A 15,668-nucleotide genomic window follows, 5' to 3' on the forward strand; every position below is an offset into this window, starting at 1 on the left:
CGTATATTATCGAGATAGTGAAGGAGGGTGGGGTTGGTTCTGAGTGTGGTGTAAGGTTGGCTGGGGGATGAGAGATAACACCGGATCGGGTGGGCAAAGGAGCGAGTTGGAAACGAGAGACAGTAGCAATTCAAATGAAGGCTGTTGTTGCGAAGTGGAGGACACAGAAGCGCACCAGGCGGTGATACTGAGCGAGAAGGAGGGGTTGCGGAAGAGGTAGAGGTGGGATAAGCTGTGAGACGTACGGAGTAGGTAGAAATCGAGATAGTGAGGCGGGAATGAGTGCCCGGCAAGTTGACGGGGATGGCATTTCTGGCCCGTGCGTGGCGCTAGCGCATCCTCCAGCCACGGGATGGACTGCTGCAGCTCTGGTCGACCACGTCCGCCGCAGACAAGCAATGCTCCGGGCCCGTGGCCGCACCAACACTGCGAGTGGTAATAACGCCATCTACCGCAAACGACCGACATTTTTCGATTCCACCGCACCAACCAACCAACTAACCAACCAACCCACAGTCTCCCAACCGCCAGCTACACTCACCACCAGTAACGCAGGTAAACGGATTTGATTCAAAGCTGGCATTTGAAAGGCGGTATAACTCGAAAATCATCTGCACAGACGTAGCCAGTTAACTCACCTCCGCCATGTTCGACCTTCCCATGGCCAAACGGTATGTCAATTCTACCAACTACGCTCTCTCAACCTCAGACCTACAGTCACACTGACACACCACCGTATCAGCGTTCGACGCGATGAACTCCTATCTAGAGACTCAGAATCCCCGCCCGCATCTCCGCCGCCCGAGTCCGCCTCCACAGACGTCCATCAGCGCCTCGGGCAATTGCTCAATCTCGATGCGCTGCTCGCACCTGCGTACCCCGCCCCTGACATCGCCCAACAACAACAACCGAACGACTTCCAGGCGGATGACGAGGAACAAGAATTCGAGTTCCGGCTGTTCAGTGCCCCTGCCCCGACAGCCACCACGAAACCCGCAGCCGATGCGACGGCAGAGAATTCGGCCGCAAACGAGCAAAAAACATCATCCATTCCGGCGGCGACCGCGGCGCAGAAGCTACGGATCAGGGTCCGATCTCCCACTCCTGGAGCTGGAGGTGCGGATGATGGGCGCTTCGTGAATCCTTTCCGTGGATACGACCACTATTTCACCGCGCCGGGGTCCATGACGGGGGGAAAGGTGGACATCCAAGAGGAAGAGGCCCTCAGGGCCAAGAGGCAGCAGTTTGAGGAGGTAGCCGTATCTGGGTTGCAGATGCTGGGATTTGCTCAGGTGCCTTGGGTAAGTATTTTATCTTCTTCCTTGCGAAGACTACTTGGAAGTGAGGAAGTGTTGCTAATTGTGCTTCCTTGAAGCCTGGATGTTACCTCCCTTGGAAAGTGGTCCATCTGAAGAGTGAGAAGAAGACAAAAGGATCAAAGGCTGCGGGGAACACCGATGGAAAACCCACCACTTATGTGATTGATCCGCCCGAACGAGTCCCGGTCTCCAGTACCAAGCCTGGAAAGAAGCGACGCATTCAGTTGCGCAAACGCCGTACAGCGAGGGAGGCAGCGAAGAAGCGGGAGGAAGAGGAGGAGCAACGCAAGGCAGAGAAACGTAATCGGAAAAACCGCGAGCAGAAGATCAAGCGGAGACAGAAGGCTAGAGAACAAAAGGCCGCTGCCGCTGCCGCTGCCGCCGGCGGGTTAGCCGAGGGTCAAACTGCGCAGCTGAATGCGTTGGACGATGGTGCTTCTTCCGATGGAGGAAGTGATTGAGATTTGTTGGAAGTATATATCTCCCTCGGTCAATTCCAGCTTATGATACCCATGTCAATATCACACTGTTGCGGACACAAGACTGTCTTTTCATATACGCGTCTCAGGTTACTACTGCGCCAGAGGAAGTTGGCATGCATTTCAATTCGGACTCGATTTCGAATGATTTAAAAGGAATATGCAAGGAATTCAAGCTAACGCAAACAAGATAGGGTATTTTGAGAGGATGAGATTGGCCACAGAGTACAAGGGAATCGGTAGCAGTCAATGCCGGGTATGAGATGCAAGGTATTAAGAAAAAGTAGGTTTAAGGAATGGAAGATGCATGGTTCTCACAACGCATCAGTCGTCGCCATGAGAACGATTACTTGGACTCTTCAGCTAGACACGGTCTGTTAGTGTCAGAGCCTCGTCCCTTGGGGTGCAGCTTGCTCACCTTGGGCATGGCCGCTAGGATCAGCAGGCTTGTCAGCAGCAGCCTCGGCCTTCTTCTCCGCAGCCTGAGCGTCCGCCTCAGTTCCTGCGGCGGGAGCGTCTGTGTTCAATTCGAGAACCGGGGCAGCCGAGGAGGTCGCAGCCTCAGTAGGCTCTGGCTTCACACCTTCAGCGGGGGTCTCAGTAGGGGCATCTGGCCACATCAATTAGCGAATACTCGAATGGAAACTTCATAGTCCCTTGGCTCACCAGCTTGGGGCTCGGCGGCAGCATCGGCAGCGACAGGAGCAGCCTCGGGGTTTTCCTGGTCGGTCTTCTTCTTCTTGAAGATGGACTTGAGCTTAAGCTTCAACTTGGCGATGAATGCAGGAGCTGTATCCTTCGTTAGCTACCTTTCTGTGCCCTTCTCCATCCAGGAATGACCGTCATACTGACCCATTTTGAAAGTATTTATTAAGGTGACTTAGACGTATCGTAAGGTAGAAGGGAGGTAAGTAGTTCAAGGTGGGCAAAACACCGGCCACTGTTGATGCTGTAGTATTATCGAGGATGTTGTCAAAAGAGTGACTGAGGGTCAGAAGACAAGGACAAAGAACAAAGCAGACAATGAATAGAATTGAATGGACTTTGCGAGTTTCCTTTCGCCCCCCAGTAGGTATTTGTATTCCACGTGACGGGGGCACGGTCCTGATGGTGATGATCGCCTGTCTGTCTCTGCCTCCTTTCTCTTCCTCCTTTTTTTTTTTCCTCTTTCACTGCCTCCTTCACCGGTATAACCCCGCAGGCGTCTGTTTCAGGTTCACGGTGCCTATCAGGGGATATTGGCCCATTGACTAATCTTGGTAGCGCTCCGCTTGAAAGTCGGGCTGGAGGTCTACTCCGTGTAGGTCGGTTCGAGAGCGGACGAGGAGTCATTTTTAACAACGAGCTAGGCTATTTGGGCTTAAACTATCTTTTCTCTTTCTGCCATGGTCTAAATACGCATTCAACAAAAACACTCAGTCTACCGGTAGCGATCCCTTGAATCACCCGTCCCAGCTCTCGGACCAGAGATGGTGGTGAATTTTGGGAGACCCTACTATCTGTTGCCGTCACTTATCAGAATAGGGGGGAACAAAGGTGTAACCTGTCAAAAAACAAATCCAAAGGAACGGAAAATTCTGAAGGATCTGACAAGTTAGTAGAGCGATGGTGACAGAACGAACGCGCTACCGATCCACTATTACTTAAAGCGATTAAAGAGAAGGTCCTGGTAATACGCTTATTCGAAGCTATTTGAGCTAAACCAGTTGCTTTGGTGGGGTCATCGATATGAAGTACGGAGATTGCCCTACTTTTACACGGATGGAGCTCAAAGGCTGCCAGCTGCCAGGGGAAACAGTCGTGAAAAGGAATGGACTTCTCAGGGTCTGTTGACCCCTCCAATCTCTAAAATTTCCTCTACTATGGTTGTTTCATGGCGGGCCGATTGATTGCATCTTGGGCCGCTCTTGCAAGGGCCCTGTTTCGTCGGACGCTTGCATGCTGTCTGCGAGACGCGCTGAGATCTTGTTTCCTCTGCTGTCCGGTCGTCTAAGTTATTGCATGTTCAGTGCTGAGCGATGGCCGGTATATAAACCGGATTATAGGTCCAGTCCATGAATAGGCGCTGGCAGATCGAAGACCAACTCTGTTTTCTCGTCAGGGGCAAGAGGCTCTTAATTGTAAGGAGTTTAGGGCTTCCGCAAGCAGAAAAACCATGACTTGTAGTCGGGGATTCTCCCTGATAGTAGCCTGTGAAGCATTGAAAGACAGGGAAACAGAAACTCCTGTCAATTGCCAAAGAACACAACAACCAAGCGATGCCCCCTGGGCCATGATGTCTGATATTGGTTTATTCATTGTTCTTGTTCTTCGACAATTTGTTGCTGCTTCATCAAAAAATGCAAGGTGGCTGACTAAGCTGGCCACCGATCGCTCGGCCGCCTTCCCGCTTCCCGCTCGGCATCATATCGTCATCCATCCATCCACTGCATCGACAGCTTCTCAAGGTCGCGGCAGTGGCACATTTGAAACGACCCCCGCAGAAGAAATATCGAAATGTCCCCAGGTCAATCTATAGCGGAAATTGAGCCCACACGGCCGGTATCGGAGCAGACGCCTCTGCTTGGGGACCAGGACCAGAATGATTCCTATCAGCCTGGGGACTCTGCGGTGCCCTTTGCCGACGAACCCACCACCCGGGAGCTGATCCTGGTGATGGGGAGTGTCTGGGTCGGTGTCTTCCTCGCTGCATTGGGTATGTGACACTTTTAAGACAAACAACAAACTTCAGCCAATTCTTCCCTCTAACATCGCTAGATACCACGATTGTCGCGACGCTAAGCGCTCCGATCTCCTCGTCCTTCCACTCCTTATCGCTACTCTCATGGCTGGCCACCTCCTACCTGATCTCCAATGCCGCCTTCCAGCCGCTAAGTGGTCGTCTCACGGATATCTTCTCTCGTCGGGCAGGGCTAGTATTCTCGAATATCTTCTTCGCTGCAGGGACTTTAATGTGTGGTCTTGCCAAGAGTGAAGGTGCCATTATTGCCGGTCGTGTCATTGCGGGTATCGGAGGGGGTGGCTTGACGGCAATCTCGACCATCATCAACTCGGATTTGGTCCCGCTACGAAAGCGAGGGATCTGGCAGGGAATTGGCAACATTTGCTACGGGGCCGGAAGCGGTCTCGGGGGTGTCTTCGGCGGCTGGATCAACGACACGCTGGGATGGCGGTGGGCTTTCCTGATCCAGGTGCCCTTCATTGTGGTCTCGGGTATTCTGGTGACCGTCATGGTAAAAGTGCCGGTCAAGGAAACAGACGATGCCAAACTGAAGCGGGTGGACTTCTTCGGAGCATTGACACTGGTCACAACGTTGGTGTTGTTCCTGCTTGGGCTCAACACGGGGGGTAACCAAGTTCCATGGACGCACCCCCTCATTCTGGTCTCACTGCCGCTGTCCGCCGTATCTTTTGCTCTCTTCCTCTATATCGAAGCGAAGGTTGCGTCCGAGCCGGTCATCCCGGTCCGTCTTCTTCTGGACCGAACGGTTCTCTCTGCGTGCTTGACCAATTGGTTCAGCACCATGGTTGTCTTCGGGCTCTTGTTTTACCTGCCCATATTCTTCCAAGTCCAGGGATTCTCAGCCACGGCCGCAGGTGTGCGCTTGATCCCGCAGGCTGTGGGAACGTCCATTGGTTCGTTGGGAGCTGGCTTTCTCATGCGTCACACCGGGCGCTACAAAGTGTTTGTTCGCATCACCCTGGCTCTTCTGGTCATCTCCGCCATTCTGATCAGCACATTAAACCTCACCACTCCGTCATGGTTACCGTTTATTTACTTCTTCCTGATGGGCACGGCGTACGGCAGTATGCTGACGCTGACCTTGGTGGCGCTCATCTCGGCGGTGGACCACGAACACCATGCCGTGATCACCTCTGCGTCGTATGCTTTCCGCAGCACGGGCAGCACGATTGGAATTACGGTCGCCTCGGCCGTCTTCCAGAATATCTTAAAGTCGGGACTCTGGAGGCGATTTGGAGATCGAGATCATGCGGGAGAGTTGATCTCCAAGATCCGAGACAGTCTCGATGAGATCTCCCGTCTCCCGGCGGACTGGATCCCGGGGGTATTGGATGCGTATATCGACTCGTTGCGGGCGGTGTTTCTTACATTGCTGGGATTGGCGGTGCTGGGGGCGTTGGTTAGCATGGGGATGCGCGAGCACAAGCTACATTCCAATCTCTCTCGCCGGGAAGATTAGAGTAGATGTACATACATGGCATTATTTAGGTATACTAGGTATACTAGGTATCTTACACCATATACTACACAGTACTTAGTCAATGTATGAATGGAAGTGATAGAGAAAAAACTAGGCTTCCTGCCGAGTAATGGAAAAGACTACCTAATCAATACATCATCGATGATTGGGGCAGCCCGAGGCCCCCACCTGACCCTTTCCTCTCGCTGGCGGGAACTTCTTCTCTTCACGGCATCTACTGTAATAGTTATTAGTTCCATCCACTCTCATGCATCTTCCTCGCTCTCTTTGATACCAGTTCCTCTCTTGTTTTCAGAATTTCCCCCCCTCTCAGTGCGCTCATCACTGTGAGATCATCTCATTCCACTCCCTCCCCCCGTGGCTGATTGTACATACAGCAAAAGACGTGGCGACAGCGCCCTCTGCGCTTTTACGCATTATCTCTGCAAAGTCCCGCTCGTCCAGCAACACACCACTCACCACACCGCTTCCTATCCCTAGTCCCTCCGATCAGACCACCAGCCATTCACCACGTGCTGTTGCTTCAATCGAGGTCCGCCTTTGGGCTTCTTGTACATGGCTGGTACTCGGTAGTTCACTTGGGAGGAGACCGGCTTCTTTGGGTTGCAATTGATTAAACCGCCAGACACTCATCGGCTTGACACTCTGCCACTTTTACAGACCTCTTTTTTTTTTTTTATTTCAAGTCTGACCGCTGCCGGTACCTTCATTGTCCAGAAACTTTCTTGACGGTGACAGTCACGAAGACCCGACCAGGGTTTGTTTGCTTGGACGATCCCCTGCCGGCAAGCCTTGATCTTAACGGTTCCATTTTAGCTCTGACGCCTGGGGCGACCGTTGGATCAGCTATAATTGACCGCGCAAGACCCGTACACTTCCGCCCCTGACCTTGTCGTTCGATCGCCTTCGTGACACGGTTTTTCCCTTACCTCTTCGTGTATTTGCATTGTTATGGCAGTAGGGGTTGGGGCCAGTTTCCCCACAACATCTACCGTCGCAAGTGTGGTTTCGAAAGCTGCCCGGGTCTCGGAAATGGAGGTTGACCCTGCGAGGGAGGGAGTGGTGACGGCGCATACAAGTACGGTCGAATCATGCATAGATAATGAAATGAAAGATGCCGCTGGCCCTTCGACGCATCGTCGGAAACGTTTACTTCTCTCCACTGATAGCGCATTCGTCGACAATGTACTCCCCTCCTTGGTGCGGAACCCCGACATCGAACTACGATTGATCACCGACGAACCCTCGGCCCTTCTCTCGAGCGCCAGCAAAGTCCCCCATTACATGGATACCGTGGACAGCCAGACCTTTGAGAAGAAAACGGGCGCTCGGAAATGGCTGAAGGCCAAGGCGGCGGAGCTCTGCGACTGGGCCGATATGCTCCTGGTCGCGCCAATAGATGCTGGGGCGCTGGGATCGATGCTGTCGGGTCTGACCAACACTCTCACGCTAGCGCTGCTCCGGGGCTGGATGTCGTCTAAACCGGTCGTGCTCATCCCTGGCATGACGGTGTCGGAGTGGCATCATCCGCTCAGTAAACGGCAGCTGTGGGAAGTCCGGCAATACTGGTCGTGGATCAAGATTGTCACGCCAGTGCTCTGGAAGCCCGGGGATGCGGAAGAGCTCATACAGTTACCTTGGGATGGCTTGACTGTTCTCCACGACACGATCGAACAGACGCTGTCCATATCATTCTCAGATTCGCATTCAACGCCCAACCAATCGGCCGATGGCCTGAGCGGACCATCAGAGACCACGGACACGGGGAGCATACCTTCAGCATTGTCACGACACCTATTGCATCGCATGAACAAGACCGAACACGGCCCCCGCTCGCTACCGATGGAGCTCTGGCTGAATATCTTCGAGGACCAATTACACGACTGGGAGATCGCCAAAGCCGTGGGCATCCCCACGAATCTTCCCGTACCGAAAGAATGGCAGAACCACCTATTGAAAATGTCCACGCCAGCGTCTCTGGAATACACCATCCTGCGAGGATCGTTCGCGGCAATCAAGAAGCGCATCGACAGCCTCCCGCGCTGGAAGCCCCTCTCCGACCTCTCCCTCCACCTCATCTTCAAATTCTCTCGCACTGACATCCTCTCCTACCTCATCGAAAAACAGCATGACCTCCTCTGGACGACCTCTCTCCTCAGCGTCCTCCCCTACCGCGCCTCCGCCATCTATGGCAACCCCAATCTACTGACATGGTGGCGCAACGCCCCCGACCTCCCGAACAAGGATTACACCACCGACGCGATGGACGGCGCCTCGCGGGCCGGCTTCGTTAACGTGCTGGAGTGGTGGCGCACCTCCGGCCTGGAGCTGCGGTACACCGAGCGCGCCCTCGAGGCCGCCAGCGCCGAGGGCCAAGTCGCGGTCCTGGACTGGTGGAAGCGCGCCGCTTCCCCTTCCCCATCACCTACCCATCCCCTCAGCAGCAGCAGCAGCAGCAGCAGCCGCCGCACCCGCATCCCCCTGAAAGTCGGCAAATCTGTTCTGTTGGCCGCCCAATCCGGCCGCACCGCCTCCCTCGCGTGGTGGGACGCCTCGGGCATCCCCTACACGCACGGCGAGTCCGTCGCTCGCATCGCCAGCACCCACGGCCACGTCCACGTCCTGGAGTTCTGGCATAGGCTCAAGGGCGCCAAGATGATCTTCGACAGCCAGGTTTTGGTCGGCCCGACCAAAAATGGCCACGACAATGTGCTGGAGTGGTGGCGCCGCAGCGGCCTGCGCGTCGAGTTCAAGACCTGCGACATCGAGGAGGCGCTCGAGGACGCCGACCCGGTGTCGGGGGCTGAGCAGCGCGTGCGCACCTGGTGGGCGCGCAATGGGCTGAATCTGGGCGTGGGGACGAGTGAGTGGATGAAGACGAAGGTGCTTTAGGCTGTGCCTGATTCTTTTGCATTTCGGGGGCAGCCATATTTGTCTATTCGGTTGCCCCGCCATTCCATCTCCCTCTTCTCACCTGAACGCTCCCTCATGGCCATCGGCCCGCTCCTTCGCCCAACTACATATCCGCATATCCTGACTCCACCCCTGCTTACCACTGTCCTTAGCTGCAACCCCCAAATTGATGCGTCTTCCATCAATACTCAAACAGCTTCATCCACAAAAAGCCCAATCCTACCAGGCTGCTATCCCATCAATATTTATCCATAATACCCCACCCCTCCTCGGTCCTTACTTTTGTACCGGTATGCTCAGCGCAGGTGTACTGTTATTACTCTTCCTTCTACTTTTTACTCTACCTCCTTATATAGACTGCCCTATCATGCTGACGACCATTATGGGAATACGTTCATAACCAGTCCGCTTCATCTTCGTCGTTCAAATTCTTTTCTCCATGCATAATTGCATGCATTCTTTGGTTAACAACAATAGTTGGTGGGCTTGGGTCTGACGGGGTTGTGGGTGTTGGTTTGGGTGTCGGTGTCTGCATCCAGCTTTAGCCTTATCTGTGTAACGTGAATGCTCTCTTCCAGATGGTATAGCTCTTATCGGCCTGGTCGGATCCTCTAAGCTTGAATACTCTAAGCTTGAATACTCTATCTAAGCTGGGTAGTGGGATGATTATGTGCCATATCCTTCATTCATTGCGTTGTAATTGTAAAACTTCTATGCTTAAGCCCTCTCATCTGCGGAGCTAGAAGATCGAGGCGCGTAAGATAAGCAGGAAGAGACCAATCAAGGTCAAGAGAAAGTGGACTTCCCTAAATGCAAGGTGTAAAGAGCATCGCTCGTGCCAAAGAAATGCGTGCTAAACAGTCGTCTTAAAGCATGTTGAAAATAGAGGATCAGAATGGGATTCGGATCAGGAAAGCCAGTCAACAGGAGCATCGCTCGTGTGTCCTGTTACCTTCCCCGAAGAAAAGCGTGCTAGATAGTCGTTTCAAGGCATTGTTGAACAAGCTAGAGTATAAGAATAGGATTTGAATCATGAAAGCCAATCAATGGGCATGGAAGACGTAGTAAAGAAATGGGGAAATGGCATGGGTTTTGAGCGCCATGGACCAAAGTGAAAGGAAAAAGAAAAGGCAAACGCCGTCCGATCTTTCAGAAACAAACAAACACATACACCCTTGCATGATCATATATGGAGAATTCAAACTTCCTTCCTGCCAAGGGGGTTAGTCATGTTTGAGACAGGAAAGCGGTAGGGTTGATTAAAACCAAGCAGTGCCTGTATACCTACCAGGTGGGTTCACTTCTCTCGTAACTAGGGGTGCGGATCTCGTTCCGATCCCCAAACGGATTGTTCTCATCGTCGTCATCTTCATCGGTGTCGGATTCGGTGTCGCTGGAGATCTTACGTCTGGACGAGGATGACGGGACTGACAGGCTGAGCGGTCGCGGCGGACGCGGAGGCTTGGGCGGGTTGACGGTCAATCCGGCGAAGGACTCCGGGAGCTCGTCGCGGTCCGGGGTCCAGCCGCTCTCGAGCACATCCTGGTCACTGTCACTGTCGTAGTCGACGCTCTTGTCCAGGACCTCGAACGCCATGAGGGCCGTCACGAGCTCCTCGTTCGCGTGGATCAGACTGCCCAAGTACTCTCCGCTCTCGACGTGCTGGATGTACCGCAGGATTTGGCGCCGGAGCGTCTTGCAGGTCTCAAACCGGTTGAGGACCTCTGCATCTTCGCTGACCCGGTGCGTCTCGCGGTTGACTAGTTTGAGCGCGTTGAGGAGGTTTGTGCTGGCGACCGAGGCGGACGCCAACGTCTGCAGGAGCTCCGGCTTCTCCTTGTCCAGGCTGAAGGAGCGGCTGAGCGTCCTCTTCTCTCTTTTCTCCTTGCGCGAGGAGCGGCTGGATGTGTGTTTATGTTTGGGCCCACTGAGGACCGTCGCGGGCCCGTTCCCGGCTGACACGGAGACGGTATGCCCCATGACCGGTTCATCGGAGGTGCCCGAGTCTCGCAGGACCTTGGCCTTGGCCTGGGTAGCCGGTTGTTTTCTCTTGGGCAGCTGGCGATAGAGCGCTGTTACTCGTTCCATGCCGGGGGTATCCTTGTACGAGGCTGCCCATTGTCCGAACAGTTGCTTGCACTTCTCTTTGACCATGGGGTCGGAGACCGGATCGGTCGCGGCAATGCGCAATCGTTCCAGCAATGGCTCATCGGCAAATTCCCGCAAGAAGCGGTCGCCCGTGTTCTGGATCAAGAAGTCGAGGATCGTGAGGGCGCGGAGTTGGCGGTGCAGATTGCCATATTTGCTGCAGGTGCGCGTTAGTGAGTGGGAGGAGAAAAGGCTGGGTCGACTGACAGCTTCTTGCGCAGCGCGCGACTGGCTTCCCGCGGTCCACTGGCTTGTATGCGGATGGCTTCAATGAGATCGACAATTCCACTCGAGTCTTCGACATCGTATTGTTCACTGGTGAGTACCTCAATCTGCACCGTCACGGCGGTGTATGGCTTCTAGAGGAGCAGCAAGCTGATCAGCACCTGAGGTGAATTGAGAGGCGGTTGTTCCGTTGGCCGTCACAAAGCAGGAACAATCAGTACGTGCAATGAATGTGATCCGGTCGCCGGCAGCCAGCCAGACCGCGCTACAGTGTGCATTCCAGTTGAACTTACCGACGAGTGAAACATGGTGGTCCGGAGAGAGGGTTGGGATGAAGACAATTGCGGCCGTTAAAATAGCGTGTGGGTGTTCTGCGGGTGGATCGGTACCGAGTACTTTCACATGCGCAGATCGACAATGACACAGCGCTGGACTGAGTTGCCAAGTGTGGTGTTGTAAAAGGGAGGAGAGCAGCACAGGCTGAGATCCTCGTATGCTGTACGCCTACACTGTTGTTGTGCAAGTTCTTTTGCGAGTCCTCTCCAGTGCTATAGGGTATATTAAGGAGAAGTGCGCGCGAAACCAGCAGTGCAGTGACGTGTAGACAAGCCTGGGAGGGGGAAACAGAGAGTGGGCTTGCGCGCCTTGGCAATAATGGTCAGCCCAACCCGCAGATCAGAATTTCGGATGAAGATCCCTTTGTGAATGCAAGATTGTGCACCCAGTTAAAGATGCAGACAGGAGACAGAAGGACAATTGGGCGACCCCAACGTCCTGCGGTGTGAATTGATAACGAACAAGCCTGGAGTAGAGACTAAGTCCAGAATCTCGTGACTGCCCCTCGCCAGTTGCCCCCATCGGGTCTAGTGCGGGGAAACAAAAACAATTGCCTGAATTTCAGTCTTTCTGCTGTTCTTGCCTGGGGCTCTCCAGTGTATAGTACAGATTGTACGGAATGGAAGCAGTGATGTTTTGTCATTATCGTCTGATAGATGGCCTGAAGAGAGGTCTCTATGAACTGTTGCTGCAGCTTTGGCAGCATATTTGACACACTAGGATTGAACCAAGAGGGATGACGAAGCCACTAACCGTGGTGGTGGTCATCGTCGATATCCGATGTCAGGATAGTATAGAAACTCAACCTACGGCTGTTAAGCTGTGATACGCACTGGACTCTAGTAACGATGATTTATGTCGCGGTCAAGGGGAATTGAGGTCATCTCACACGTATGGAAGCGCCCCGTTTATGGCAGAGATGGATATTCCCATTCATAACATGGCGCATGAGCCGTGAGGGCTATTGATGACAATTTGCTACTAGGTGTTTTTGTTTGGTATACCTCCCACACGGTGGACAAGACAAGTTCTAAGTAAAGATCTCTTTCACTGTCTGCACTCTTGGAGTGTCGGTATGTAGAGTTATAATGGAGCAGTATTTGCACTCTTCACAGATAGTTGTCTTCGAGGAGTTCGCATTCTCTAAGCTGCTTGAAAGGTTCTTCCTGGCTTGGGCAACGATGATCTTACAAATATCCAGGTAGAAGATCACAACCAACTAAGGTAGCCACGCGTGCACAAGTAGATTGTTCAGAAAAATGCTTATGTTGAAGCAAGACTATTCAAAGAGCGATCTGGGACGGTGGACTGCCCCTCGTCTTGCCCCATTGGGTCTAGTGCGGGGAATCTACTCCGGACCACAAGTGCTTGGAAAATTCCAGGAGTGCTTGGCCGCCATTACGTACCTCTGTCTCCATTCATGGAGATTACAATTACCAGTTATTCTTATACCTATTTATTACAAGTGTCAAATTGTTAAGAATTCTTTCATTGACTACCACACACTGCAAACGAGAATTAGAAGCTAGATTGACTGTGGCGTACTCGTCTTCTTCAGGTTTGAATGGGTCTCCGGTCGCCGAACTCGGCGGATCCCAGCTCCATCCGCAAACCGCGACGGTCCATCGTCTCCCGTCTCGTTGTCTACTCCACTCTGCTACTCGGGGTCAGTATCATCTTAAAAGCCCGCCACCATCTGCTTTCCCCCCTTCTCCCCCACTTCCACTCAACCGCCGTCTCCTCCCCTACCCAACCCGCAACCATGGCCTACCAACAAGAACGCTACATTGCCGAGCTCGCCGTCCAGCGCGCAACCCTCCTGACCCAGGAGGTCTTCAACGAGAAGGCCAAGGGCACCGTGTCCAAGGACGACAAGTCGCCCGTCACCATTGGCGACTTCGGAGCTCAGGCGCTGATCATTCAGGCCATCCGCAAGAACTTCCCCAACGATGAGATCGTCGCCGAGGAGGAGGCCAGCACCCTCCGGGAGGACAAGGCGCTGAGCGCCGAGATCTGGCGTCTCGTCAAGGACATCAAGCTGGAGGACAGCGAGAGCGACAGCCTCCTGGGCGGCGCCCTGCCCAGCGAGGAGGCGATGCTGGACATCATCGACGAAGGCAAGAGCGCGGGCGGGGCCAAGGGCCGCGTCTGGGCCCTCGACCCCATTGACGGCACCAAGGGCTTCCTGCGCGGCGGCCAGTACGCCGTCTGCCTCGGCCTGATCGAGGATGGCGACGTAAAGGTTGGCGCCATCGGCTGCCCCAACCTGCCCGTCAACGACGCCGAGACCCTGTCCGCCGGCATCGGGTCTGAGCAGTCCAGCGGCGCCGGCCACGGCGTCCTCTTCTCCGCCATCCAGGGCGAGGGTGCCATCAGCCGGCCCCTGACCAACGCCGGTCTCGCCGAGAGCAAGTCCATCTCCATGCGGCCCGTGCCGGATATCGCCCAGGCCGTCTTCTGCGAGGGTGTTGAGGCGGCCCACTCCGCCCAGGGTGACAACGCCGCCGTCGCCCAGCGTCTGGGCATCACCGCCCCCAGTGTGCGTCTTGACTCCCAGGCCAAGTACTGCTCCATTGCCAGAGGCGCCGGCGACATCTACCTGCGCCTCCCCGTGAAGAAGGACTACCAGGAGAAGATCTGGGACCACGCCGCCGGAGACTTGATTGTCCGCGAGGCGGGCGGTCAGGTCACTGATATTTACGGTCAGAGACTGGACTTCAGCAAGGGCCGGACCTTGGCTGCCAACAAGGGTGTCGTCGCCGCCCCCAAGGCCATCCACGACCAAGTGATTGACGCGGTGAAGGTTGTTCTGAACTTGTAAAGAGGTTACGATTCATAATTTCCCTGTTATTGCATAATTTGTGATGTTTTTTTTTTCTGGCTGCATAAACTTGTCAAGCTATATCCACGCTAGATGCGTCTAAAAGTACACACACACACACACAAACAAAAAGACCAATCGCGAAACCCAGAGAACCATGCTCCGATATACATATACATACAGTAAAAGAGACAGAGGTATAAACAAAACACGATCACCGAATCTTCTTGGCCTTCAATCTGATGGTCTCTCCGTTGACGAAGATACCCTTGCCCTTGTAGGGCTCGGGCTTGCGCCACTCGCGGATCTCGGCCGCAAACTGCGTGACGACTTCCTTGTCGACGCTCTCAAGCAGGATCCGAGTCGGCTGCGGCGTGCTGGCCTTGACACCCTTGGGGATGGGGAGTTCAATCGGGTGAGAGTATCCGACCTTGAGGGAGACGAACTGTTGACCGGGGAACTCGGGCTCGACGGTGGTCGCCGTCGACTCGATCATGGCTCTGTAACCAACACCGACCATACTCAAAATACAGATGTGGCCTTCCGATACTCCGAGAATGTAGTTCTGTAGATGTGCGCGCATGGTTCCTGGTGGGTGAGGTAGACCGGGTCAGTCAGTGGGATTGTACAGACACCTAAAGGATCAAAAAGGATTATACACACCCCACATAGCACGCTGGTGTTTGATCTCGGCATCCTGGACCGAGAGCGTAGCCTTCCGGAGGGCCTCATCGTGTTCGACGGTGACGAAGGGGGGGATTCGCAGAGTCAATTCACCTAGCATTCACTTTGTGTCAGAACGCCAACCACAAAAGGTTTCTCGGCAGCAGATCAAAATCATCAGGACTCACCAAGAGGTCCCTTCACCTCGATGGCAACTTTGGGGGCTTCTTGGGCGTTTCCTCTGGCGGCAACGACAGGGAGATCGATGAACTTCAGCGATACCTCCGGAGGCACTGTGATCGGGGCACCGCCCTTTCGTGATTGCGTCGGGGAAGTGGTCGAGAAAGATTGTGTCCGGAGAGGGAGAGCGAACGCAGCTCCAGAACGAGCAGCAGCAGCACCCGCTCCCAAGGAGCCTCGCGCAAACTGCCGGAGGCAGCTCTGGGCCAAAAGATTCGACATGGCGATGTGGTTTGCGACGGGTGTTTTGATTGACTGGGCTGGGATTCTTTTGATGCGGACGGATTTTGTCCGGAGATCT

General features: G+C 54.2%; 5 protein-coding genes across 5 annotated transcripts; 3 read left to right on the top strand and 2 right to left on the bottom strand.

The window, feature by feature from the left end:
• The first annotated feature begins 490 nt into the window (after nt 1-490).
• BP01DRAFT_416861 (DUF2011 domain-containing protein) lies at nt 491-2,162 on the top strand. Its single transcript, XM_025579223.1, has 3 exons — nt 491-671; nt 743-1,301; nt 1,376-2,162. Exons 1-3 carry the CDS (start codon nt 646-648, stop codon nt 1,778-1,780), a joined length of 990 nt encoding a protein of 329 aa, XP_025430104.1. The 5' UTR covers nt 491-645; the 3' UTR covers nt 1,781-2,162.
• Nucleotides 2,163-4,228: 2,066 nt separating this feature from the next.
• On the top strand, nt 4,229-6,058 carry BP01DRAFT_392920 (MFS general substrate transporter). Its single transcript, XM_025578189.1, has 2 exons — nt 4,229-4,493; nt 4,556-6,058. The coding sequence occupies exons 1-2, from the start codon at nt 4,295-4,297 to the stop codon at nt 5,998-6,000; spliced, it is 1,644 nt and encodes a 547-aa protein (XP_025430105.1). The 5' UTR covers nt 4,229-4,294; the 3' UTR covers nt 6,001-6,058.
• Nucleotides 6,059-10,047: 3,989 nt separating this feature from the next.
• Nucleotides 10,048-11,790, bottom strand: BP01DRAFT_89230 (LSB5 family protein). The gene is made up of 4 exons (XM_025580204.1): nt 11,601-11,790; nt 11,290-11,441; nt 10,223-11,239; nt 10,048-10,145 (listed from the first exon to the last, which is right to left on the bottom strand). Exons 1-4 carry the CDS (start codon nt 11,613-11,615, stop codon nt 10,133-10,135), a joined length of 1,197 nt encoding a protein of 398 aa, XP_025430106.1. The 5' UTR covers nt 11,616-11,790; the 3' UTR covers nt 10,048-10,132.
• A 1,264-nt stretch (nt 11,791-13,054) lies between these two features.
• Nucleotides 13,055-14,604, top strand: BP01DRAFT_358022 (3'(2'),5'-bisphosphate nucleotidase). Its single transcript, XM_025575333.1, has one exon. It carries the CDS (start codon nt 13,208-13,210, stop codon nt 14,462-14,464), a length of 1,257 nt encoding a protein of 418 aa, XP_025430107.1. The 5' UTR covers nt 13,055-13,207; the 3' UTR covers nt 14,465-14,604.
• BP01DRAFT_358023 (mitochondrial 54S ribosomal protein uL6m) lies at nt 14,495-15,616 on the bottom strand. The gene is made up of 3 exons (XM_025575334.1): nt 15,316-15,616; nt 15,128-15,241; nt 14,495-15,052 (listed from the first exon to the last, which is right to left on the bottom strand). Exons 1-3 carry the CDS (start codon nt 15,587-15,589, stop codon nt 14,679-14,681), a joined length of 762 nt encoding a protein of 253 aa, XP_025430108.1. The 5' UTR covers nt 15,590-15,616; the 3' UTR covers nt 14,495-14,678.
• Between the last annotated feature and the right edge of the window lie 52 nt (nt 15,617-15,668).

The sequence above is a fragment of the Aspergillus saccharolyticus genome (genome assembly GCF_003184585.1).
Source record: "Aspergillus saccharolyticus JOP 1030-1 unplaced genomic scaffold BP01scaffold_22, whole genome shotgun sequence".
Taxonomy (NCBI): Eukaryota; Fungi; Ascomycota; class Eurotiomycetes; order Eurotiales; family Aspergillaceae; genus Aspergillus; species Aspergillus saccharolyticus.